Raw genomic sequence first — 24,937 nt, 5'->3', positions numbered from 1 at the left:
TTTGCCAGTGGGATTTATTTGCTATGAAAGCATTTGATGTGGATGCTGTCATGTTATAAAGCATGTGCAAATTAAAATGTGATGCACACAGTTTTCCAAATCCAACTTTTGTGGCTGCGTGAGCGGCTCTGTCACTTCGGCTTATTAGCACTTGATGATTACTTGTTAGCTTTGGATTAAACAGGCAGCTGATGAAGGCTCTTTGAGTTCTGCAACCCGAACACAAGCCCTAACGTCTACATCGAGGCGTTGTGTTTCTTTTTTTGAAAACGGTTGGAGGCATAAAAGCATTGCAAAATATGAGTGGTGTAAAAATTCGGTGTTAATGAGGATGTGATTGAAATTAAACAATCACCTACACTCCAAACAAAAGAGGAGCCGTATTATGCAAATGGATGAAGCATTCATGCTTTTCAGTGGTTGAAGGGGCTTTTGATGTGCCGGAGACAGTCACACAAAAGGGAGAAATTTCCAAATCATACAGCTTCACTGTCACTGAAAGCTTATTTTTCTCACTTTCCCAGCCCTCTTTGATTCTTTTTATCCCAACACGGCAAAAGTACAACCCCATTTCCAGAACATGAAAGAAAAATTTAAAATGATTAAATATATATATACATATATTCTTTAATCTACATTTAACTGAAAATAGTACAATCAAAAATGTGACAGTCAAAATGAAATGCAGATTGTACTACTATAACATATAGTATTATATAGAAGGCATTTAATAGGAGGCACAGCCTTCTCTGGACGTGATGTAAGCACGCCTGCAGCTGTGCAACCCTGCATGTCCCAGACGTGTTCAGCAGCAGACATATTAGGCCTGAAAGGCCTGAACCGCTCTGGCGGCGTGGGGACGGGCTTTGTCCTGCTGAAACAGCCGCACGGTGGGGTGCCGCAAGAGTGGCACAAATACATGTGCAAGGCTGCAGCAACGTACATGCCAACGGCCCAGCTTTGACCAACTTCAGCCAGTCGCAGGTGCTGGCAATGATGTTCATTTGCACATTTGTGTTTGGTAAACTAATCCTGCCACTAGTTAGCTAACTGATCAGCTGGAAGGTTTGGGTTTTCTGAGAGATTAAGATGATGTGAAAATGAAGACTGAAAATATTTCACAGCATAAAAAAGACCAACCCCCCCCCCTAAAAAAACACCTTGTAGCAAATATGGCGCTGTGGACACTGTGAAAATACTCCACGGCCAGAAAGTTAGGTGAAAAGAATTTCATCATTTACAGCAAAATATAATAAAAAAATCCAGAGAAATGTCTGTAGTAAAGACCAAGGCCCCAAACCCTGTTTTACAGCCATAATCTTCAGGGCTTTAGACAGCAGTATAGCCGAGTGTAAAGAGAGGTCCCTTTACCCATTTCCATGAGACAATTTTGTGTTTTCAAAGAACATCCTTTGCCTTGTCATTTTGACGGTTGAATCCAGCCGAGATATGGAGTCACAGACTGGGAACAGAGGCTTCAGAAAGTCGCTGCACTGAAATGCAAGTACAGCGACTATGTTTCTCCGAGCCCAATCTCAAAGTGATGGAGCTGTAAGGCCAAGTTTCATTTCTATGAGCAGCCAGTTTCACAGCAGCCGCCTCGGCTGTATAATACAGGTGATCATAGATCTTTTATTTATTTTTTGAGTAAACGTTATAAGGGCTAATAAACTGTTGTGTGGACCGGTCGAGGGTCAATAACCCTTGACGTGATTAAAGCATGTGTGGGCCTTGATGTGATTGTCATTTCCCATTGTGGCCTTTAGTGAAACTGAATTTGAAACCCCCATACAAGCAGGAGCGGTGTTAAATGCACATCATTTAATTCTGTTTTCTCTTACATGTTACATAGGTTCACAAGTTCAGAGACAGGGCGCTACTGGTGATATTTATAGATCTAACACAAAGAACAACAACTCACATTTGTGAGGCCACAGAGCTCATAAGTTCTGAGCTTTTCCACAGAGAATAAATTAGAAGACAGGAGGATTTTTCAAGGGCTAAGGGTACATTTCCTGGTACAGAATGTCCCGGAATGTACTCAAATATTGACTGAGCTGTCCTCAAACACCAAAATAACACGCAGGAGTTGAGTAGCAGAGCCCTGTAATAGTCAGAAGAACATTATCCTGAATAAATTATGCTCCAGATTAGATTAGATTACATTAGTTGAACTGTAACGATTCTCCACGGGAAGGCTGGGCCATCAGTGCATCAGGAAACAGGCCGAGAGAAAACAAAAAACTGATGCTGTTTAAATCTTAAGGGGATTCTTTTATTTTGTGAGCTTTTTCCACAGCATCAAGTGAGCAGTTTGCCACTAAGGATGAGTGTGGTAGGAGTGAGAAGCACCTTTGTCTGGAATTTCTTCTTCCTGTCTGGCAGTAGGTAAATCTTCACGTACGGGTCAGAGAAGCCATTGGCATCCTTCGCTGGCAGGTCCAAAGCTTTCAGTATCTTCACCACCAACTGCTCCGTACTGCGAGAAACATACACAGAAAACTCCATTAAACTCGTATATAAAAAGCCAAGACGCCAGAGGTCTCCCAAATTTGCACGAACACGTATGAGCCCTAGACAGGGTCAGCCTCCCCACACACCCAAACACCTCAGCAGAACTCATATACGCGTATAATAGTGTGGGAGGTTCAGTGTCTCTGGTGTAAAGAGTATCCAGAATAGCTTGTGTGGTGTGCGTGTCTGTGTGTGTGTATGTGTCTTATCCCTGCAGCTGTATCTTGGTTGCACTATCAGCGATGTAAGCACAGCAAGCACAGATGTTCAGCCAGCGCGCCTGTCCAGTGCTGAGCTCATTAATTAACCTTAACACAGTACCCTTTAATCTGTAGTCACTTGGGTCATGGAGATGTTGGTGCATAAGAGCCGAGCAGAAAAAGATGAATAATTTATTAGCCAATAACAAGAAAATGAATGTATTTCACAGGAGTACGGATTAATCATTGTAACAAGTGCATGTTTAACATTTGCTCGGAAAATGCGAGAAACTGCAGCTTTTCTACATCACGTGTGATAATACGTGACCCAAGAGACAGATTCAAAATCTTTACAAAAAAACCCCTAAAATACGAAAACGTGCAAGCACCCAGCTGTCAGAGTTATCAATGTAAACACATTTATTTGACTGATTGCATATTTCTTGTACATTTAATCAATACTACAGTGATTGCCTAAGGCAGTGGTTCCCAAATAGGGAGCAGGAGCTCCAGGAGAGATGCTGGGGTGAATTTAAAGAAGTTGTCAGATGACTCCTGTACTCCTGTAAAAATGAAATCATCCCAAAGAAACACCTTTTTTCAGTTGGCAGCATTCATGCAGATGTTATATTTGTTAACACAACGCTACTCCCAGTAATAAGGAAAAAAGAGAAAATCACGTTACACACAAACAAAATTAGTAAGAATTAAGTTATTAACATATAAATCAGGTTGAAAGCTACAACTTACCAGCAATACTAGCAATTTTTTTCTATGGTGAAAACCTTCAGCTTTTAGTGACTGTGAAATTATTGAATTAAAAATTATTTGCAACCCCACTGATCGCAGGTTTTTCTGTGGGTTTGGAAACCAAATCAAAAGAAATCCTTGGTGTAAAGCGATTATCAGAAACACACATTGTGGTTTTATAATCCTTATTTAATCCAGCAGTAAACAAAAGTGTACCTCGGACACGGACATTTTAAATAGAAACCTGCATGTGTCCATCACCTCCAAGGTGACTGATGGGTCTTTTCATGCAACTAAACATCACAATGAATAGTTTTGCTGTTACAGGATTGTTTAATCAAACAACTGTAAAACAGGCCCGTAATATTAATTATAACTCTTATATAAATATATAAAATAAATAAAAACAGCCTGCAGCTAACAATTACATTCACTAACAATTTATCTGCTGATTATTTTACCATTATGCACCACAGAATCTTTAAAAATGAGTCAAACAATTAAACTGTTGTTGTAAGTTCTGATTATTTTTCTTCCAGTAAACGAGTCAAAGTATTAGCTCCTAGAAACCTCAACATTTTGATTTCTTATGTGGATTTATGGTTTTTCTACCTTGTATTGTACATGTATGTTACATCGGTTTTTCTCCAAACAGAAAAATAATGCTATCAGCAGCTTTGATCTAAAAATAGCACTTTTGACACACTCCCTTATAAATGCACAAGTAAGCACTATAACTGGAGTGTGAGCATTTTTTTTTTGTCATGAAAAAAAACATGCGTGCGACATGCCCACAAACACACACACAAACACAAGCATGCTGATGCGCATGCCCTAACATCTAAACGCTCCATCACACCGTCATGGCCGCATCTCCCAAGTCGTTTGTTATGTATTTAATTAGCAGATGAAGATGAAGATGGCTCGGAGGCTTTTAATCAGACCTCGTTAGACTGTGTCTCTACGAGTTAACCAGTGTGTCAGCACTTCATTAGCTGCTTAAGGAGAACAGCGTGAACTTTGGGGCTGAGGAAGGATCAGCAGGGCGAACGCTGGCAGTGACCCTGGCAGTTATGTCTTCTCTGTCCAAATGCAGCATTTAGTACAGCCGTGGCCAATCCAGACACATGTTTACCTCCGTATCACATCCAATTAAAGCAATCAGATAAACATGCCTACCAGTCGGCAATCACACCGAATAAGGGAGAAGATGTGCGGCGCCAACTGCTGCAGGAAATTACATTTCCAGGCAGGTAAATATTTTAACATGAAAGCCCTGAGTCATTTAAAAATGCATCAAATAATAATTTAATCCAGTATGATTTGTGGATATGTTGGCAGCAAAGATTCTGCGGTCACCTCAATGCATCAGTGCGCTTTAATGACAGGAAGCTTGTGAACAAAAAAACCCAAACAAATCTACCTCTCTCTTATTATCATGAATTTTCCATTACCTGTTAATTGATAGTTTAACATGGCTGCGGGTTTTCCTGCACTCATATGTCTTACTACAGAGCAAGACATGAGCTCGAACCAAACGCCAGGTTTTTACACAATCCCCGAGGCAACCTGCAGAGAATATACCTATTACTGCTTGAACAGGGAGTGAAATTCACAGCCTTATTCCTGGCAGACAATGCCCGAAAGCTAGCTGTTATTCCCACAGTGGAAATGTGTCAGCTTTTAATGGGATTGTCAATAGAAATGCCTTTCCCACAGGATCTGAGGAAGACTGACATTGTTGTTCTGAATGTTACACTCCAAACAGCGGGGTTTCGCACATTAACATACCAATCTTATCACTGCCGCAACACTAACACACCAACACCTCGCGTGTGCATCTACACACCTACCCACACTTGTTTTTGCTACATCTCAGACCTTTCCCCCTCACTTACATCTGCTCACTGGCCTTAATGAAACAACGTGATGCATTACAAGTGACTAGAGAAAGGCACAAGTTAACATGTGACTTTATAAATGGGGGGAGGAAAAAAAGGGCACACGAACCATTTTCGTCACTGCCCTCCGTCTCCTACCAGCTCCCATGCTAATTCTCCGTATCTGTAACTTCAGCTATAACACAGCCTGGTGTTATTATGTGTTGACAGGGTTGCTGTTTAAAGTGGCTCTCCATATATAATTCATGACCGAAACGGCCTCTCGCTCCCTTTCTTTTCTGACCATCAGCACTTTTGCCCATCGCAGTGCTTCTACATGTCAAAGCAGGCAGAAATGGGGGCTGCCAGCTGAGCAGCCGACTCACTCCTTCCCACAACCCACCAGCACCTCGACTTACATTCACATTCATGTACACACCCAGCCCGCACAGCATGGCAGCCAACAGTTACATACTTAGACCCAGCAGACCCGTGCTCTCCAGCAGAGAGCATTCAACTGAGCGTCGTCAAAGGAGTAAAAAAGGAAAGTAAGTACAGCAGCCTGTGCCACACAGTATCTAAAGACACAGATGCCACTTTCTCATTTTAAAAACCTTAATATTTCAGTTTATTATCATAAACAAATGAGAGCACAGCTGAGAAAACAACTCTCACATCTCCTGCTGGTGATAAGTTAGCTCAGAACGTGCTCGCTGTCTCAAACTCAATTTCTCTACTTCAGTTGGAGGATTTCTTTTTGTGTCTACTGAAGTGGATAAACACGCTGGAAGATATTTTCCCAAGAAGTATCCTCTTTGTTCTGTGCCATAAAGACATTCAGCAAATCAGTGCCTGTTTGCGGCACCTGACTTAGTATTTGAACGACTTTACAACCTAGCGTGATCAAAGTGGCTGAAAAACAGATGCGTCAGCATTCAACGGAGACGTGCTGGTAGTTCGAACCAGTTTTGGTTTCATCATGCACAGCTGAGAAGTTGTTCTTAGAGATAAAATTCTACAAATATATATCCCTGCTATCACAAGAATCTACAGGGTGCTGGATTTATTTATCTACTCGTCTTTTAACCAGGCTAGCAGTCTTTTTTTATGCATGGCACCAGTGGTCTATCCGCCCAGGCCAGCCAGCAACTTCCAGAGCCAAAAAATGAAAACAACGTGTAAGTGCTAAAAATTATAGTACCTGCAGCAGCCACTCGAGGCGAGTCATTCCCCATAGATGCCCATGTTAAAATACCCACCTTTACAATACTAAAAAGCATGTTTATAGCCTGCTAAAAAAAGGGTTTGGGGCTCTGGAGCTTTTTTGTTCTGTCATAAAAACTGTGCAGGGTGTTATTTTTTTCTAACCCAGCCAACTTAATTAGGATGTCTGCTAGGCTTCACCTCCACTAAATGAACTGCTGAACCTTATTTGTGTTGTTGACCCTTATTAGAGCATTAAATTAATAATTTGGCTAACTTTGACTGTAGTTGTACTAACAGCCTGTGGTTCTGTTGGGTTTACACCCATACACTCGCGGTCAAAAACTCACAAAACAGATCTTAGTGCTTAAAGATTTAATTTACAGGCTATAGTCCTGACTAAAATATCCCAACTTCTGTAAGATAGATTGCCAATCTTAGTACAAATTAACATATGTGCATATTAACACTAAACACAAATGCAAATGTATAAATGAAAATGTAAAAATGCGTACATATTAGTGTGATAATTCTCAAAACTAAAGACGCTGTTACATTCTGTGGTGGTTCGTGTTGAAAGTCTTATGACAGATGATTTTATGATGGGAAAGTCTCCATGCTACTGACTGTGTAAGTGTGTATTTACTGATTCGTTGAAAGCACTGTATGCCCACTCAATAACAGCCTCACAAAAATACTAGTGCAACCCAGCTGTGTGGTGATGTAACAGCTGCACCATTCACTGTTAAACTATGTATGGTAAATGATTTATTAATGTTCAAATTCTCCACTTTTTACATTAGAAGACATTGGCAGGGTGAGAGTAGGTTGCTTTTGGTGCAAACTTGCTGACTTACTTGAAGGCGTAGCGCAGGAGGAAGCTGATCTTGCCGCAGGTGTCGCCCTGTTTGCCTTCGCCCTGGTCGCCTTTGGGTCTGTAGAGCTCCGGTTTAATCTGCCCAATGCTGGTTACCTGTTCCTTCTCCTCTCCGTGGAAATCGGGACTGGAGAGCTGGTGAGTCATGGGCTTGGGCCTAAACAGAGATAAAAGGGCTCAGAGGGTGAATATTAAGGGAAGCGCACCAAATGCACACGTGTAGTCACTAAAAAAGTGTGATTTTGTAACATTATCAGAGATACAGAGACGGGCAAACATTCTAAATTGGAGTTTACCCACAGTTTGATTTCCCACACCTTTTTGTATGCATATGTTTACAGTGCAGTTGCAATGCTTGGAAATATATGAAGGGAAAAAAGCAAATAGCAAAGTAGCTTCGTGGTGATAATAATTCTGTAAAAAAAAACACACGTTTCAGAAAATGTGCACTTTAGTGTTTATAGAGTTAACATTTGTGCCCTTGCTTTGAAAAAATCCACGTGTCCACAAAGTGAGATATCATAAAAAACCATTCAAAACAAGCAGTGCAGACGCTTCGCTTTACAGACCTCAAAAGTGTTCATTAAAAGAGAGCAAGATTAAAACCGCTGTAACCTGAGTAATGCGATTTTTACGACTGTGTTTTCAAAAACACATTTTATAAAGGTAGAGTCCTCCTCTTATTGATTTACTGATGTGTTTGTTAAATGGATGTACGGTAATGATCACCAGCTCGGGGGTTAAAGTTCACTCCTGTTTTTATTTCCCACTTTGTCTCTGAATTTGGCGACAAAAACGTCAGCGCTAACGGACTTAAATGAAAAACAAACACACACACTCGATACTGACCGAGGGGTGACCTGCTGTTGGGAGTGAGCGTTCGGCAGGTCTTTATGGGCTCCACCCTCTGAGTTGGGAACGTCTGGAGACGTCTGACTCAGCTTCAGAGTTCCTACAAGAGTATAAAATCTTTGGTGACTCACATGCTTGTTTTGTTTTGTTACAGTGCCACTAAAGACCTGCATTTTTGTCAGCAACATTGATCTCATTGATTGTTGTACTTTGATTTAGCAGGCAGTGATTTACCAGCTGAGGGGAGTGAAGGAATGAGCAGACATATTTACAATAGCAGAACATGAGCCAGCATTAAAGGCATACAGAGACGTGAAACAAGGCTACATCAAACTGCAATAAAGGCAGCCAGCAAACATTTGATATTGAATAATGATAAACAGCGTGCACCAGCGTTGACAGCCAGCATAAATAAAACTCCAGGATGAAAACTCAGAGCTGTTTTTATAAACTCAGGTCCAAAATATCTCTGACAACAGTTTCTATTTTAGCTTCTTTTTCTAATTGCTGCCTGTTTTTGTATAATGTTGTGCTCAGCTGACAGGCCAGTTCAAAACACTCCACCATCACATGCTGTTTGGACAGCATGGCTTAAAGTCAGGTGCATGTTTTAAGGCTGTCTTTTATTCCTGCAATTGAGTCAAAACAGCACAAAACAGCACAAAACAGTGAGAATGCATAAAAATGGCAAATGGCCTGTATTTGTATAGCGCTTTACTAGTCCCTAAGGACCCCAAAGCACTTTACACATCCAGTCATCCACCTATTCACACACTGGTGATGGCAAGCTATATTGTAGCCACAGCCACCCTGGGGCGCAGTGACTGCCGGACACTGGCGCCACCGGGCCCTCTGAAGTGTCTTGCCCAAGGACACAATGACCGAGACTGTCTAAGCCGGGGCTCGGACCAGCAACCTTCCAATTACAAGGCAAACTCCCAACTCTTGAGCCCAGCTTTAAGTCAGAGGTAAATGCATAGGAATAATGGTGTCACATTACCATCTTCTAACTGTGATATGTGATACTGACGTTGAAATATCATTATGGATTTCTACAGTTATGTAACTCTCTTGGCACCGCAATTGGATTTTGAATTTAATTAATCTGCTAAAAAAGACTCAATAAGCAAAGATACGGTTTAATTTGATAATTTGATTATTATCATTAGAATTGTTATCATTTTATGAATATTTATATGTTATTCTATTATGTAACATTACTTCTCTCATCTTCATATAGTGCAATATTATCATTATAGTAATAAAGTCAATAATAATAAAGGCAAAATCCAATGAGAGTCTTCAATATATTTAATATTAATGTTAATAATTTTAATTCGATTGCTTGTTTGTTCAGGGCATATCTGTTTTCACTTGGGTTTCAATTTATTTTCTACAGCAGGTGTGTTAAACTAAGAGCCTGGGGGGCAGAACCGGCCGCTCGAATGACTTTGCAAAGTGTGAAAATTGCAGAGGAGGTCATAGATTTGGGAATTTTCCCTGTATTTTGCAAAAGGAAGCATTGTGCTGCAGCTCGTTAAGAATTGATCATGTGCTTCTTTAATTTAGCAGTGTTTCTTTATAATGACAGTATACTGACTGAATGTGGGAAAAACTCATATATATTGCTGAAATTGCCCTCATTTTTCTTGAGACATCTCAGGATGTTCGTAATCTATTATCTAAATGGACGGCTGATTAAATCTGAGTGTTTTCAGAACGTACTTGCACAGCTATACACCAAAAGAAAGGGAACTTTTGGACAGAGTATTTTTTACAGGTTATTAGGCAGCGGTTTTACCAGTTCATCCCCCTTGAGATGGAATTGGGCTGTGTGTGGCTCATAAGCTAAAATGAAATTGGCACTGTGGTCTGCATGCAGGTGTTTTCTGCAAGCATGCTCTGATAAAACTAGCTGCTAAGGACAGTTAAGCAGCCAAGGAGCTACTAGTAGAGTTCCTTCAGCATTCAAGAAGAACAAAACAGAGCTAAATGGAAAGATATATTTATCAGGTGGCGGGAATCAGAGGTCTTTAGGTTGTAAATCAGCCACTCACCTGCATCATATGTTCCAAAAATTATTTAAAAAAATAATAAAATAACAAATTTGCACATTATATTTTTTGTCATTTAGATCCTAAAAGATGTGTGTACCACTTGTTTTAAATTTTACTACTAAATAAATGTCTGTAATAAAAGACCACGCCAGTACGATGAAAAAGTAATATTCCTTGAGTGTAGCACCACTGAAGCCCATTTATATACACGCAGTAATGGTCAACATTCATCATAGTGCTACAGTTCAGACAAATTATTTTACAGCATGTAGGTAAACATATTAAATTCACTACCCTGTGAGTATATTGAAATGAGAGGGTATTGACGGAGACATTGCATCGCTCTTTCAGCCTGGCTGAAATGAATGTTTGCGTGTCTTTGCTCTCTCACCAGCATTGTTGGGGTAGGTGTCCATGTCCAGGTAGGAGTGCTCCTGGGTCTCATTTGGCCCTCCAACCACGCCTCCGACCTCACCCCTCTCCAGCCCCACTAGGTCAGAGAAATGGGGGTGGTGCTGGCCCTGCTGGCCAAGGGTGGGATAGAGCGAGGACGAGGAGTGGCCCTCTTTCCTCTGCAGCAGCGGGGGTAAGAGTGACGAGCCCCCGGCAGCTGCAAGGTTTCCGACACCGGCGGTTCCAGGAAGCAACCCCGATGTCAGGCTCAGACCTCCGCCCTCCTTGTCCCGCCATGGTAGCCAGCAGAGCTTCCAGGAGACGAAAAGGGAGACGGAGAGGAGGACGATGCCGCAGAATGTCACAATGACCGACAGCAGACTGACAGAGATCTCTGCAGAGGACCACAGGAAGAAGGTAAAGAGACGAGTTAACACTTACAAGTCTCTAGCCAAGATAACACTTCTGAGAGTGCACTTTTTTGTAACCTCTATTTAACCAACAAGTTAAACTCTTGAGATTTTTACACGATTTTCCTGCACTGAGCCTGGCAGGGTTAGCCCTGAATGTTTGTGTTTTGTTTTAAATCTGAGCTCCGAGAAAAAAAATCTTTGCAAGCACAGCCCACTCCCACACTGCAACACAACAATGCTAACAATGCTAAAGAAAGCGCTGCCACGGGCCATAGCTTGGATATTAAAGATGGACATCTGAACCGTGAAGCCAGCTTGGAAGTAACTTAAACCTGCAATAGGCCAACAGGGGGCAAATCCTCTGCTTGTAGAAAAACTATGTGGAAAAAGTCCTTATTATGAAAAGCTCCCTCATTCTCTCCTTTTTTCAGGAGTTGATGGCCTCATTTGCAAACTTCAAGTCTATTTGTATACACCATGACCTTTATTTGGTACAGTATGGTCCCCATTGGAATAAAAAAGACAGCAAAGTAGGGTATGGTGTGATCTCTGTTGGACCTATGTGCAAGCTGCAAACTTCAGTCATACTAATAATGTAACAGTCAAGGTAGAGACAAGCAGCGCATGTGTTTAATAACAAGTTTTTATATTTTAATGAGTTAGGAGGATGGACACTTGTCTGTTTGCTCTATTGATTTGGGGTTAGGTAAGCTTAGTCTGCAGTGCTTTAATTGCTCCTGAAGTCAAAAGCTAAATAAACCCATAAAAGGCTACAAATTTTTACCTGGTTTCATGTTTTGCCAGGATTTCCCCATAACATTGCAAGTTTCTTAGTAAAATGCAGCATCCGCTTATCATGTCCAGTTTACCAAAAACAAGATTGCAATGGTCAAAATGCTCAGACCAAGGATGCACAGCTGAACATCACAGTGGTTGCGCACATTTTTGTATACAGTCTATGTTTAGCAGTGGTTTGAGCATGCTTACGAGATCAATTCTAACATGATTGTGTGTACCAAATGTAATCCAATAGCTGCTGAGGCATTTTTAAAAAAAGCGTCTTCATCAGCATGCATCTGGTATTTTACACGTTAACATGTTATGCATACATATGTCTGAGAAATCAACAATAAACCACTGCATGATGAACAATCCACACGCGCGCACACGCACGCACATCGCTCCCAACATCACCACATTATCTACAAATCACGCATCACGGAGCGGCAGAGGCAGGAAAGGGAACCTGCTGTAGGCGTAAATAGCAATATGCAGCCATCCCCTCAAGCTCACATCCCAAATTTGAATCCTGAGCTTAAAATGAGGGCAAACGCTGGCAGAGTGGATGTTCTTAGAGAAGGAGAGGAGGCGGTGGGGTGGTTGGGTGGGGGTAGCAATTAAAAAAACACCAACACCGACAGTGATGTCTCTATGCAGTGTCATCCTGCATTTCCTCACGGTTATGAGCTTTTTAATGTGTGATGGCTCGAGGATTGTAACTGCGGAGTGAGGGTGGGGTTGGGGGTTTGCTGCGTGTGGATATGTGAGGGTGAGGATGTGGGTGTTTGGGATGGTGAAGGGTGGAGTATGACTCATCTGTATGTAGAAAGTGAGCAGAATAAAATAAAAAATACAAAAAAAGAGCCATTTCAGCACCAGACTGCTGGACAGTTCCAGCAGCAGCAGCCGCTGACAGAGCTCTTGGGCTGGGAAACTTTATAACTTCTGCTGAGGAGTGGGCACATGTGCGCATGCTGGACACTCTGACTTGCAAATTCATTATAAATTAATACATCTGTAAATACCTTATAAATATTATATGAATATTAATTAATAAATAGACCGAATATACAATGAGTATTTATTCTTATCCCGGACCATTTGAAGTCTTTTTATAAATAGCATCTTTTGGTCTGACGACTTTCATGACAAACGGACCAATCAGAATCAAAATGAACTACAGGCCCAGAGCCCTGAACATGAATATTCAATCACTGTAAGCAGACCAAGTAAGACACAGCGTTCAGATTTCCCAGACTGTGTACTCCTCTGCACCTTGCGGCATATAAGTAAAAAATTTTTTTACCTTTTGCCCTCTTGAGCTGCATCCAGAACACGAGGTCACCAATTAAGAGTTTTTTCTGTCCGCAGGCGGGCCAGGCACGACCTTTGCATACTATAACTTTGTCTCACCCACAGAAGGAAATGTTTTCCAAACCTCCACAAGTCTCACACAAAGGCCTTAACCTCCCTTTCGTCTTAATTTACTTTGTTTCAGAGTGCCTTTATGGGCATGACAAAGACATAAGCACTTTTAAATCAAACAAAGAAGAATTACATTTTATCTGTAACCGGCTGACAACAAGACTGAGAGCAAATGAATGAAAACAAGACAACAGAAGCCAATCCTTCAGCCCAGGGCTACATCTTCTGGAACTTGGTTCGCCTACTGTCTCCATCCGCCCTCCCTCACGTTCTCTTTCACTCTCTCGTATGTAATCCCCTCAAACACCCCTCTTTCCTCGCTGTCATTTTTTTCCCCATGCTGTCTGCCTCTGCGTGCTCTCTCTCGCTTTCTTTGTTCGTCACCCCAACCTTCTATCTGTCTCCCCCCTGCTTTGCCTCAGCTTCTCTTTGGTGAATTATTCATCAGCCTGTATGTCATTAATCAGCACTTGTTCAAAAGATATGATTGGGGGGCCGTGGAGGTGGAGGATAGGCGAAGGGACATAGATCGGTGGTGGAGAACATGATGAGGTGGGAATTGAGGAGCGACGAATGGGGGGGAAGGAAAAAAGCAAAAGCAAAGCACGAGAGAACATGATGACTGAGATCAGGAGACAGGAAGGAAGAAATGTTGGAAGGGGGGGGGGGGTTAAAGAATGAGGCAAAAGAGAAATAAAGACAGCTGTGATGAGGGGTGGGAAAAAAATGTAGGGCTGCTACAAACATAGAAAGGCTTAAAAACAGATTGGTGCGCATGTTGCAACAGACATATACGATGACTGGGTCAATTCTTCCTTTTTATTTCTAGAGAGAAGAGGGGGTGGGGGGTTGATAAAGCTGATACAATTACCACACCATGTGTGAAAGGCTCGAAACCACACAGGAAATGATACAAAGAGAGTGTGAGAGAGAGAGAGCAAGGGAAAAGGAGAGATTGGGGAAAACAAGCTGACAGTGATTTAGAGCGAAACCCAAAGAGGGGAGGAGTTTGAGGATGAGAAAGGTTAATGTATTGATCTGGAGAGGGGAAAAAAACAAAGCGAGGAGCTAGAGGAGTAGGTTGTGTGCAGTTGGCAGATCAGGGTGCGCTGATAAGACGTGGCTGTGATCAAATGTGTGCAGGGACTGTCGGGGGCCAAGCCACTCGCCTCCATTTGTCTCTCTTTAGGGCAGTCGCTGTAACTTCCTGAGCGCTGATCCTGCCAAAGATCCATCGCTAATCCACAAAGCATAAAAAGCGAGTCAGCAGGCGGGTAGGTGTGTGGGTAGAAGGCCTCTGTAGTACGCCGTGAAGAGGGACTGAGACTTCCTGTCAGTCAGCGACTGATGCAAGCCCACTGGGAGTCGTACATTGCTCCACATCAAACACATCTCCGCTGCTTACACAAGTCATTCACTGACAGCTTTCAGCGGTCGCGATCCTCCGAGGGACCGCGGACTTCCATCAGCAAACACCGAAAAATCACAGCTGGTAAGCGGTGGGGGCCAGCGCCTAAAACCATGGCATGACATTTCTTCTCAGAGCCATCCAAATCTCCGGAGGCAACACACAGGCAATCCAGGCTAATCTACACTGAGCCACAGATCCATGCTAATCTGCATAACAGCACAGTGCACTTCCAAATGGCTCACTAAGAACCTGCACACAATACTCTCATCCACAGTGCAGCAGGGTGTACCTATTCACTCTGGCAGAGGATGTGATGATATAAATATATATATTCTTGTAATCCAGCTCTGAGATAACAATCACAGAATTCTACCGAGACTCTTTTGGGGATCATAAAAGAAATGGGATGGACTTGTACCGTAGCCACTTCAGTCGAGAACGTGAATATTTCATGGTCTGTTGTTGTGAGTGCACAGTACCTCTAACCATCCTTAAATGTGAGCACTCTTCTTAACATTTCGCCTCATCATACCTTAAAGTCACTGTGACGAGTCAGTACTAAAAAAGAATCTTTTGCTCTTACCTCTTTCGGGACAAAACCTACAAAAAAAGAGTTCCAGTTTTAGAAGAAGGCCTTTGGTGTAAAACTTCATTTGGTCCATAATGGAATACTTAAACCTTCAATCATGCCTATATTAAAAAGAGCAGTTCCTTAAAGCAATACCCCAAATCTTTTTATAGTATCACCATTCCCTTCGCTGTAGGCTTGAAAGGTGTCTGCTAAGTTCACATTTTCCTCCCTTCAGAGAGAGTCCAGCCGCTGTGGTCCTTGTGAAAAGATTAAATTGAAAATCAAAGCTGACTTTAGTTTGTTTTCATGGCGGGTGAGAAAAAAAGCATCAGAACATACAGATCAGCCATGGCAAGTCTCTGGATATTTAGGCATATTTTGCTAAGATTGTGAGTTTTTGAAATCTACTGAGCATATGGACGCGCAGCAGAAGGGTTATTTATTCTGCTGCAGATGTTTGGAAAGTTTTGCTACTTTGTCCACGGTGAAAGCTCATTTTCTTCGCAGTACATTTAAACTGATTCAAATCAGGCTGTTCCTGCTCTGCGTGAAGGAGTAAATTACAAACTGCAGGGTTTGATGAGTCTTTGATACTTCAAGGGTATTTCTTGAATAAGGTGTTGCTTTAATGCTGAGCACAGGCTACCTAATTTCTGGTCGCTATGTCAGATCGGGCCATTACAGAGTAATAAAATCTTCCTCTTTTCTGACTGAAGGACAAGACAGAGCATAGGTGGCTCCCTGATCAATCATTCTGTCATTCACAGTGTGTTTGACGTCATCAGGAAGGAGGCACTAGCTCGCGATTTCACAGCCCCCCTAAGCTACAAAAGCAACATCACTCCTCTTTTGCTCTGTAATGTTTACAGTTGCTGGCAGATCTCTCTTTGTGAAATTCGAGAACCTTTGAGGACTCAAAGACATACTAAACATCCTAACATCCCTAACCCTAACACAGGGTTCCCAGATTCAACTTTGGTTTTCAATCAACTGTAGTGCAACAATAAACAATTTCATTTCCAAAGTCAGCTCCTAACCAACGCCTTCCAGGTTTGGCTGTAATCATGCTGGTATTGTGTAGACTGAACTTGGCATAAAGCAGGAAGCAGTAGGCTTAACTGGCAATTTTTGTAAAACACAAAATTTAAAAAAAAAGGGGAGAATCTTGAAAAATCAATAAATTGCAGAGAAAGAAAGTTCCTGACTGCTGACTGAGATCTCTGTGCTTATATCGGTCAAGCTTGCAGAATTGAGGGAACCAAGACCTTAAAAGCCTCCGTTTAGTATTAGAGCAGTTCACACTGATCAGAAAAGCAGAAAAGCTCTACATAAATATCAGCCTATTTACTGTTGCAAAAAAAAGAGGGAAAAAAGACTGCATGCACAACATGACAACCACTTTGTTACCAAGTGACACCTTATATCTTCTGCATGATCAGGCTCATTTCATGTAGTCTGTTCCCAGAATAAGGCAGATTTCACTGAGGTTTTATAGAAATAATTATAAGTTTAAAACAAAAGAAAAATAGCATTAAAACACCAATGAACTGCCAAACTTGATTCATAAGCATAGATTGTATTTAAACGCCGCTGTGGTGTTATCCACTGGTTAGAGGAGTCACATTCGTGTTAAAGGTTTCCAGTATTGCTCCTGTGTTGCTTTGACAAATAAGGGGTGGATCTGAGTACACAACACACAGCACTGACTGCTCTGGATACTCTGGTTAATCCTTCTCTTATAATTTTAGTAAGTGGAACTTGTGGTTGAGCACATAAGGTTATCCAAAAAGTGTTTATTGAGGTCACTGATGAAGGGAACTGAGGGCCTTTTTTCTCTCTCTTTTTTCCAGAGCATGTAGGTTTAAGTCATTTCCACGTTGACTTCACTTTGCAAACCCGCACGTTACATCCATCTTTTATTGAATCACTGTTTGTAAGAAGCACCAGGTGTGTGTGTTACCTGTATCTAGCGGCCTGTTGCCCCTCCTCAGGAAGATGAACTCCTGGCAGCGTTCGTTCTGGCTGTAACCCCTCGTGTTGAAGCACAGCTCCTCCACCAACACCAGCGCCTTCTTACACAGGTCTTCATCCCAGTCCCCTGACATCCTCCAATCCGCATCGCACTCTCACCAGCAGTCAGCCAATGACAGCGCAGCCCTCGCCGCCCTCACCTATCGGACGGCGCTTGGGTAAGCACAGTTTTGGGCTGTCCACCTTTTACAAGGTGCGAGCTGAGAGCGATTAGGCAGAGGAAGTTGAGGGGACAGCTGTGATAAAGCAAGAACACGAGGGGCTCTGCAGGCTGGATCGCAGAGGCCAGACTGATGTGCCCATGAATGAGTGAGCAGCACCCGCCCCTCTCACTTTCCCTGAAAGAGATAAAATGAGAGAAAGTGGCGACCTGAGATGTGAGGACATAAAAGGAGACAAATCAAGTTTCTGGCAGACTGGTCACCTTAGCCATTAAGTGTGAACATGAATGCCAGAACCATCAGCAACTCCCTGATAGATGGTTGGCTCTATAATATTGCTTTAGCATACACTATGAAGACTGATTAGAGAAAACTGAAGAAAGGGTGAGAAAATTTGATCTTGTTGAGGGCAAAACTAAAATTTCTGATGTGTGATTAAGTATTTAGTTACTGGTCGTGCTGCTGCTGATTTTTTTTCATCTGGTAGACAAAACTTGCACACAAAAACGTAACATTTACATGTGTGGACTTTCTTGAACGCTCCTACAGGCAGGACACATTGCTCAAATTTCATCCTCCCACCTCCTCTATGCACATGGTAGCAGAAGGCTCTTGGGCAAATAAAGGCACCACAAGGTTAAATGACAAGTTAAATGACATGTTAATGTATATGCAACTATATTAATGAATTAAACTCTTAAGTCAACCCTAAGTTTAACCTTGTGTTTCTATTACACCGGTTTCAAAAAAGTTGGGATGGCATGTAAAATGTAAATAAAAACACTATGATGCAATTATTGTCAACGTCAAACCAAAAGGATGCTGCTGGAGGAACATTTAGCAACTAATTAGGTTAATTAGCAACAGATGAGAAACATGACTGGGCATAAAAAGAGCATCTAAGAGAGCTAGAGTGTCTCAAAAGTAAAGATGTTTGTAAAAAACCTGGATCTACAATTGTGGAACAACCTCAGAATGATATTTCTCAATGTAAGATTGTGAAGACTTTGACAATGCCATCACCTACAGTATACAATATCATCAAAAGATTCAGTGTGCAAAGGGATGCCCGTGACTTTCGGAGCCTCAAGTGGCACTGCATTCAAAACAGGTATGATCCTGTCGTGGAAATCCCTGTCTGCTAACGCAAGTTACTGAGTGATTCACAACTGGAGGTTAAAGCTCCATCATGTACTGAAGATCACCCCCGTCTTCACTGGAAGCTTATTTGAGATGGACTGAGGAAACTGGAAAACTCGTCTGTGGTCAGACAAATCAAAATTTTCAATTCTTAGTGGAAAACACAGACATCGCGGCTTCCAGACAGAAGGGCAGAGGGACCATGTGGCTTGTTTTCGGTGCTCAATTCAAAAACCTGCATCTCTGATGTATGATGGTGCATTAATGCATAAAATAAAAACTGATTAAGATTAGACAGTGGATGGATGGCTGTGCATTTACACACCACTTGGTGAAATGAAGAAATTAAATTATGAGCAGCAATATACAGCTAAAACTGTGTATTTTATAGAGAACTAAATAGAGCAAGTTTTATTTCCTATCCCTTAAACAGGAGCCTTTGAATAATGCCGGATCCTTCACTCAATATGGTGCGCCCTTAATTGCACAGGGCCTTGCTGTCAATTATCTCCTGGGGATAGCGTGATTAGTTTGTTGTCGAAAACTGACCAGTGGGTCAGTCATTTTGGAAACGTATGTCATGTTTCAAACTAAAACACTTTTTACTGTAATTACAGAGTAATTTAGATAATTGTGAGCTCTCTTCCAGTGAGTCTCTAAAAGATAAATATACTGAAACCACAAACACTTTAAGAGAGTGCGCCTGGTTTCTGGCTTTTTTTCTTTTTCTTTCATAGATTAAAAAATGTGTACCAAAAGTCAAACTGAAAGAAAAATCTAAATTAAAGATATTACTTATGTGTTTTACCTTTATTGAACTCAGCTCTTCAGGTTGTGGGCCATGTTGCAAGCCCGTGTGGAGACACTACGTGTGAAATTTTCTTTGCAAACAGATTTGGCTGAGGAGCGTGGAGTTATGCCTGCAGTGCATGCATAACCTTTATCTTGTTATTTTCCTAATGTTTCCAAGATCAGAAATGGGAGCCTGTTGTGCTGAGCTCTTAGTCATCTAGCTCCAGCAGGAATTGGTGGAATGCATCGGGATCCTTGGCCTTGCCAGCACATCAGCGTGGATTGGTTGCCACTGTCAGTCGTGGAGATTCTTTTCAACAGAACCTGGAAGAACATTAGGAATCAATCAATCAATCAGTAAGGTGAATGAAGACAACAGGGGACTCAAAAATCCCACAAACATCAGATTGAGATATAATTAGATGCATTAAGTCTGACTCCCTTAAGTGTTTGCTCATGAGCCTTTCATTCAAAGGAAACAGGCCTTCTTTAGCATGCTGCCTTTAATTCCGATCTCATTCTGTCAAAATAAAAACAGGTCAGTGCCCAAACTCCAGTTTCTCACAGTGTCTGAGTCTCCAGGGACTCTGACCAAAGAACGTGTGCAAACTTGTGTCTGATATTACAGATTTGCTCCAAAAACCACCAGGATTGAACATGTCCTGGCCAAAAACCTTATCTTGTACAAGTGGTGTGGTCGGAAAATAAATCACTGGCAAAACAATGTTCGTGGTGAGAGGTCAGCTCACTTTTCCACTGAGCTGTTTTGTCCTTGCAAAGCAGCGGCCCTATTTCTCAAGCAAGGTACCTCGTCAGACAGGGGAAGGACTATTGATCATTTGATGTATGTTGTTCTGTGAAATGTCAGCGTCAGTCTTTGTGCACTGAGTGGCACCTCCCTAGCAAAGTGCTCCTTATGTGTCCATCTGTCTCCCAGCCTTCCATCAATCACTGCATTAGGCAAAGACATTTTTCACTCCGAACAAGATCAGAAACAAGAAATGCTTCCAAACCCTTTCAAGTTTTCTGTCCCTCTGCTTGAAGACAGAAACACACTTCCCCTGTCTTGTTTGCTCTCAGTCACATAATGAAAGTCGGTCAGTCTATACACTAAAAAAAATTAATCTTAGGAAAAGAAGAGGAACAGGGTTAAATTAGTATCATGAACTATAACATTGTAACTGTATCTTGACTAAACCCCAACATCTTATTTTGTTAATTTTTTCTTCTTAAAGAAAACCGGTCATGGTTTTCTTCACTATTACTTGAGGCGCTCAGTTTCTGACACTTCTCTTCTTCTTCTTTTTTTAGGCGTCACCACAATGAATCATCTGCTTCCATCTCACCCTAATCCTGCCATCCTCCTTTGTCACATCAACCCTCTGCATTTCCTTCTTCATCACATCCACAAGCCTCTTCCTCTTTTTCGCCTGCCTGGCATCTCTCTATTCAGCATCCTTTGTCCACTATCTCTTCTGTGCACATGTCCAAACCATCTCAGCCTTCCCTCTCTAACTTTGTCTCCAAAGCGCTCGACATAATCTTTCCCTCTGACATAGTCAGTCCTTTCTGGTCACTTCCAGTGAAATCTTAGCATGTTCAACTCTGCAACCTACATCTCTGCCTCCTGTCTTTTTGTCTCACTAACATCTTGTAAACCTTCCCTTTCACTCTTGCTGCTATACTTCTGTCACAAATCACCCCCCTGATACTCGTCTTCACCCACTGCACCCTGCCAGCGCTCTCTTCTTTGCCTCTTCTGTGTATAAACTAAATGAGAGTGGATATTTTCAATATGGCCATCGTAGGCACATGGCCTTTGCTATTGGGAGAGAAGCCCCCAAATCACCCACTTTTCAAATCTTCTGTTTGCGAGAGACAGCCACTCAGGAGTAAGATGGCTTATAAGAAAGTTGCCTTTATGGGGGAGGAGCTTGAGGAGTGAGTCATGCAAAGCTACTCTAGTACAGCCAAAATACAGTTGTGGAGTTAGAAATGAGCAAATAGGTGCCCCGTCGAAGTGATCAATTTATTTAAGCCCAGCTAATCTGTTCAAGTGCAGGCTTTTCAGGCCGCAAACACAATGCTGTTCAAGTTTCTCTGTTCAGTACAATCACAAAGCTGGAGGAGATGCAGATATTTTACCCCATCTGGAATCTTTCTTTCAACAGCAAAAAAGCATCGTAGCTTTTTGAGAAGCTGTGTCGGGCAGTTTGTAGCAGGAAAAATGATGCACGTTAGTTACACTTTTATGCATTATAAAAGGAAATCATAGCACTCAAAGAATCCCAAGCAGAAATCTAAAGTAGAAATCAGTAAAGGAAAAGATGCTGCTGCCCCCTCAGAACCAGTCAACAGCTAAACTGGGGGAAAAAATGAACCAGCTGTGTCGTTGTTGTGACATATTTGCACTGTAGAGGTTCACGACTATCTCAGATTTGTGTTATCGGATTATCTAATCATTATATCAGTATGTGGTTAATTAGTAAATGTGTAGGAAAGTGTAATTTCTGGGGTTTTTTTGCTACCTACATCCAAAATGTGAATTAGCATTAGAATTTATTTAGCGTACCCAAAGAATGAACACTGATGCTGTTGACTTTAGTACTCTGGATTGAGCCCTTAATAAATTAGACCTTTGAGCCTTTGCATGTAATTTGTATATTCCAGTTAAAGTTAGTTAGGCCCTCATCCTGACTAACCCTGCCTTTACTACCCATTCCGCTCTTAGTCCTGCCACTTTGATGTCTGCGATGAGGTCCCGACACCAGGTCTTTTGTGGCGGTGCGCTTTTTCATTTTCATTTTGTGTTCAGGTCCATTATTGATGTTGGTTGCTGGCTTTTTAAGGATCTCTTCTTGCTTGGGACGTTGCTCTGTCTGCCTTGTTTTGCCATCAGACGGAGAGGATTTGTCGCAGGGACTGGCTCAGAAAGTTTGGACTTTGACCTTGGCAGTTTTTATAGTTCTCCATGTCTCTGCTGCGAGTTGAACAAACATAGCTTAGTGTATTGGATGATCTCCCTGGAGCTCAAGGCTTTTCTCATCTGGGTAAACCCAGTATTACAGCAAAACGTGTAATAGCTACGCCGGTCCAGTGTGTCTATTTCACGCTTTGATTCTAAAAAGCGTGAAAAAGATTTGCATGCAGAAGTTGCAGGAAGTTGCAGTAACAGCAAAGGGAGATATTTCGCTATGTCCTCGTGCTGGTAATAAAACTTTTGTATACATGTCCACTTCATGTTTTGGAGAGGCAAAGCATGAAATACACACAGCGGACTTGTGTGTCTATTACAAGTTTTGGTGTGATATCGGGTTGTCTGGTTAAATGTTCCCCAGGCCTTGCTGATATCCCAATAACCATCAACATTAATATCGAGCCTCTCTCGAGGCATTGCCAGAATGGCTGCCGAGTGGCAAGATGTGCTTCTAGAAGGACTTTATACTAAGCTCAGTAGACATCTGGATACATTATACCAACACCTGCTTTTTTTCTATAGTCTGCAGTTTCCTGTTAATATTGTAGCCTCTCTGGGGGGCATTTGGGAATTTGCAGTGGCAAAGATTGTGGATGGATGTGGATATTTACAGTTCACTTGCCCAGGTTGAGTTATATTTACTTTCATGTTAGATTAGAGAGGCTGTGACACCTTGAGTGCAGTGGGTTGCTGGATTGATCTCAATCCCAGTGTCAGCATGGACTCGTGTGATCAAAGGGATGGTGCTCTTATCATTAAAAGAGCTGGGAAGTAATGCCATGCCATGATCTCTGTCAACAGTGACTCACCGCTCTTCAAAAGTCAAAAAGTAATGAGAAGTTATCCCATTTGAATTTCACTAATTATCTTCATTAATTTGAAAAGATAATTAGATGCATGTTACTGCCAAAAACCGTGTTACTACCAGCATCGAATTTCACTTGTTTTAATTAAAAATAGACAATTGAAACTTTTAAAGTTAAGTAGATATCGCTTTTAAAAAATGACCAGATGAATATGAAAATTTGATTTTACCTGCAAATATGTTTTTTTCCATGCAAGAAAGCTGATTGTGCACGCACTGTTTTGTTAGATTTATGCTGATAATGCAAGCAAGATTGTTTTATCAGTGCAGGAAACTCAGTTAATGCAGAGTCCATTTATCTTTCCATCTCACCGCAACCTATTACAGAAATTAATCCAAAATTGGCAAATCAAAAAGCAACACAAGCCCTCCTCCAACAACCCCACCCTTACTCTCGCCCATTAAGATAGCAAATCTGTCTGAGTGACTTAAAACCTGGGATATCTCAATCTGAGAAATGGCTGTCTGGCACAAAACTGTACGCCTCAAATGCCAGTGAAAGCATCAAGAGGGAGAGGCAAAAAAGAAATGGAGGAGACAGACAGAAAGAACGATTGTATAGCAAGAGACAGTGGAATAGGGAGACGGCGAGAGAGGGATAAGAGAGATGCTGACATTAAATTGGAGGCGAGACAGATAAAGAGGGAGGGGAAAAAATTGGAGCAGAGAAGGGCAGGGAAAAAAAACAGGAAGCTGGCGGCGAGGGTGACACAGCAACAATGGTAATCAAGGTTTTGGGCGATGCAATTTACTACAAGCAAAATATTTACAGAAGATGGTTATTCGCCGATGAATATGCCTTTAGAAACATGGTGATGGAGCATTCAACTGAGATAGCAGCATGCCCAGAAATGCGCCCTACTACTTTACTGTACAGAGCAACACTAAGCCTCCCACAGACGCTCCATTGACTGCTGTTCTGCCTGGGATCAATACACACAGGGAACGAATACGCCACAACACAGACCAGTCGACCAGTAAGGTCACTGTCCGACTGGGCAGAGGAGACAGGACGCAGCGCAAGGTCACAGCGTAATCACTCCACGGAGAAAAAAAAGCAATCAGTCTTGCCCAATCACGTTAACGGGAAGGAGATGGGAGCTGGATGAGATGAAGCAAGCCAATCAGATCATGAGCTAAATCTGTCCAGGAAAAAAGGGCCAGTCGCACCAGACACCCGTTAGTAGCTTTAATGGATGTAAACCCAAATTCAGGGCTGTATCAGTACGAAAGAGACTGCAAGTTCAAAGCTACACAGGTGTCCTTCACCAAGATGCCAAACCCCTGGCTGCCCCCTCCCGTTAATCACTTAGGATAAGAGCATCAGCTAAATTACTCATTTTTAAAGGCTCATTGCAGCCTTTACATCCTCATTGCGACTTACAGGTGATAAAGCAGATGAGGCATTTATATTTGCATCCCCTTTTAATGAAGGGATTTCTTACATTTGCACAGTAAGGACAGATTTGGGGGCTCCTCTCAGGTGCATAAAATATCCAAACTATGAAGAGAAACCACATCCAAAGTCTGAGTAAAAGCAACCCAGCACTACTCCCATTTCATATGGCTGGGGCATAGTGTAATAAATATTTATCTAATATTGAATGCACTCTCTCTATATTTTTCTCTTTTTCTTTTTTTTTTT

The 24,937-nt window shown here is 41.9% G+C and overlaps 1 protein-coding gene across 1 annotated transcript in view; it reads right to left on the bottom strand.

Annotated features, from left to right (window-relative positions):
- syt3 (synaptotagmin III) overlaps window positions 1-24,937 on the bottom strand; it is a 41,578-nt gene that overhangs the window by 13,714 nt on the left and 2,927 nt on the right. Inside the window, exons 2-7 of the mRNA XM_005726263.1 lie at window positions 19,467-19,774; window positions 17,287-17,695; window positions 10,725-11,120; window positions 8,274-8,376; window positions 7,405-7,581; window positions 2,353-2,479 (exon numbers count right to left, since the gene is read on the bottom strand). Coding sequence (XP_005726320.1) covers window positions 2,353-2,479; window positions 7,405-7,581; window positions 8,274-8,376; window positions 10,725-11,120; window positions 17,287-17,431 — 948 coding nt within the window. The 5' untranslated portion in view covers window positions 17,432-17,695; window positions 19,467-19,774. The remainder of the gene's footprint in view (window positions 1-2,352; window positions 2,480-7,404; window positions 7,582-8,273; window positions 8,377-10,724; window positions 11,121-17,286; window positions 17,696-19,466; window positions 19,775-24,937) is intronic.

This window comes from Pundamilia nyererei, unplaced genomic scaffold (assembly GCF_000239375.1).
Source record: "Pundamilia nyererei isolate P.nyererei 1_Seehausen unplaced genomic scaffold, PunNye1.0 scaffold00018, whole genome shotgun sequence".
Classification (NCBI taxonomy): domain Eukaryota; kingdom Metazoa; phylum Chordata; class Actinopteri; order Cichliformes; family Cichlidae; genus Pundamilia; species Pundamilia nyererei.
This window is presented reverse-complemented; position numbering and strand designations above follow the sequence as displayed.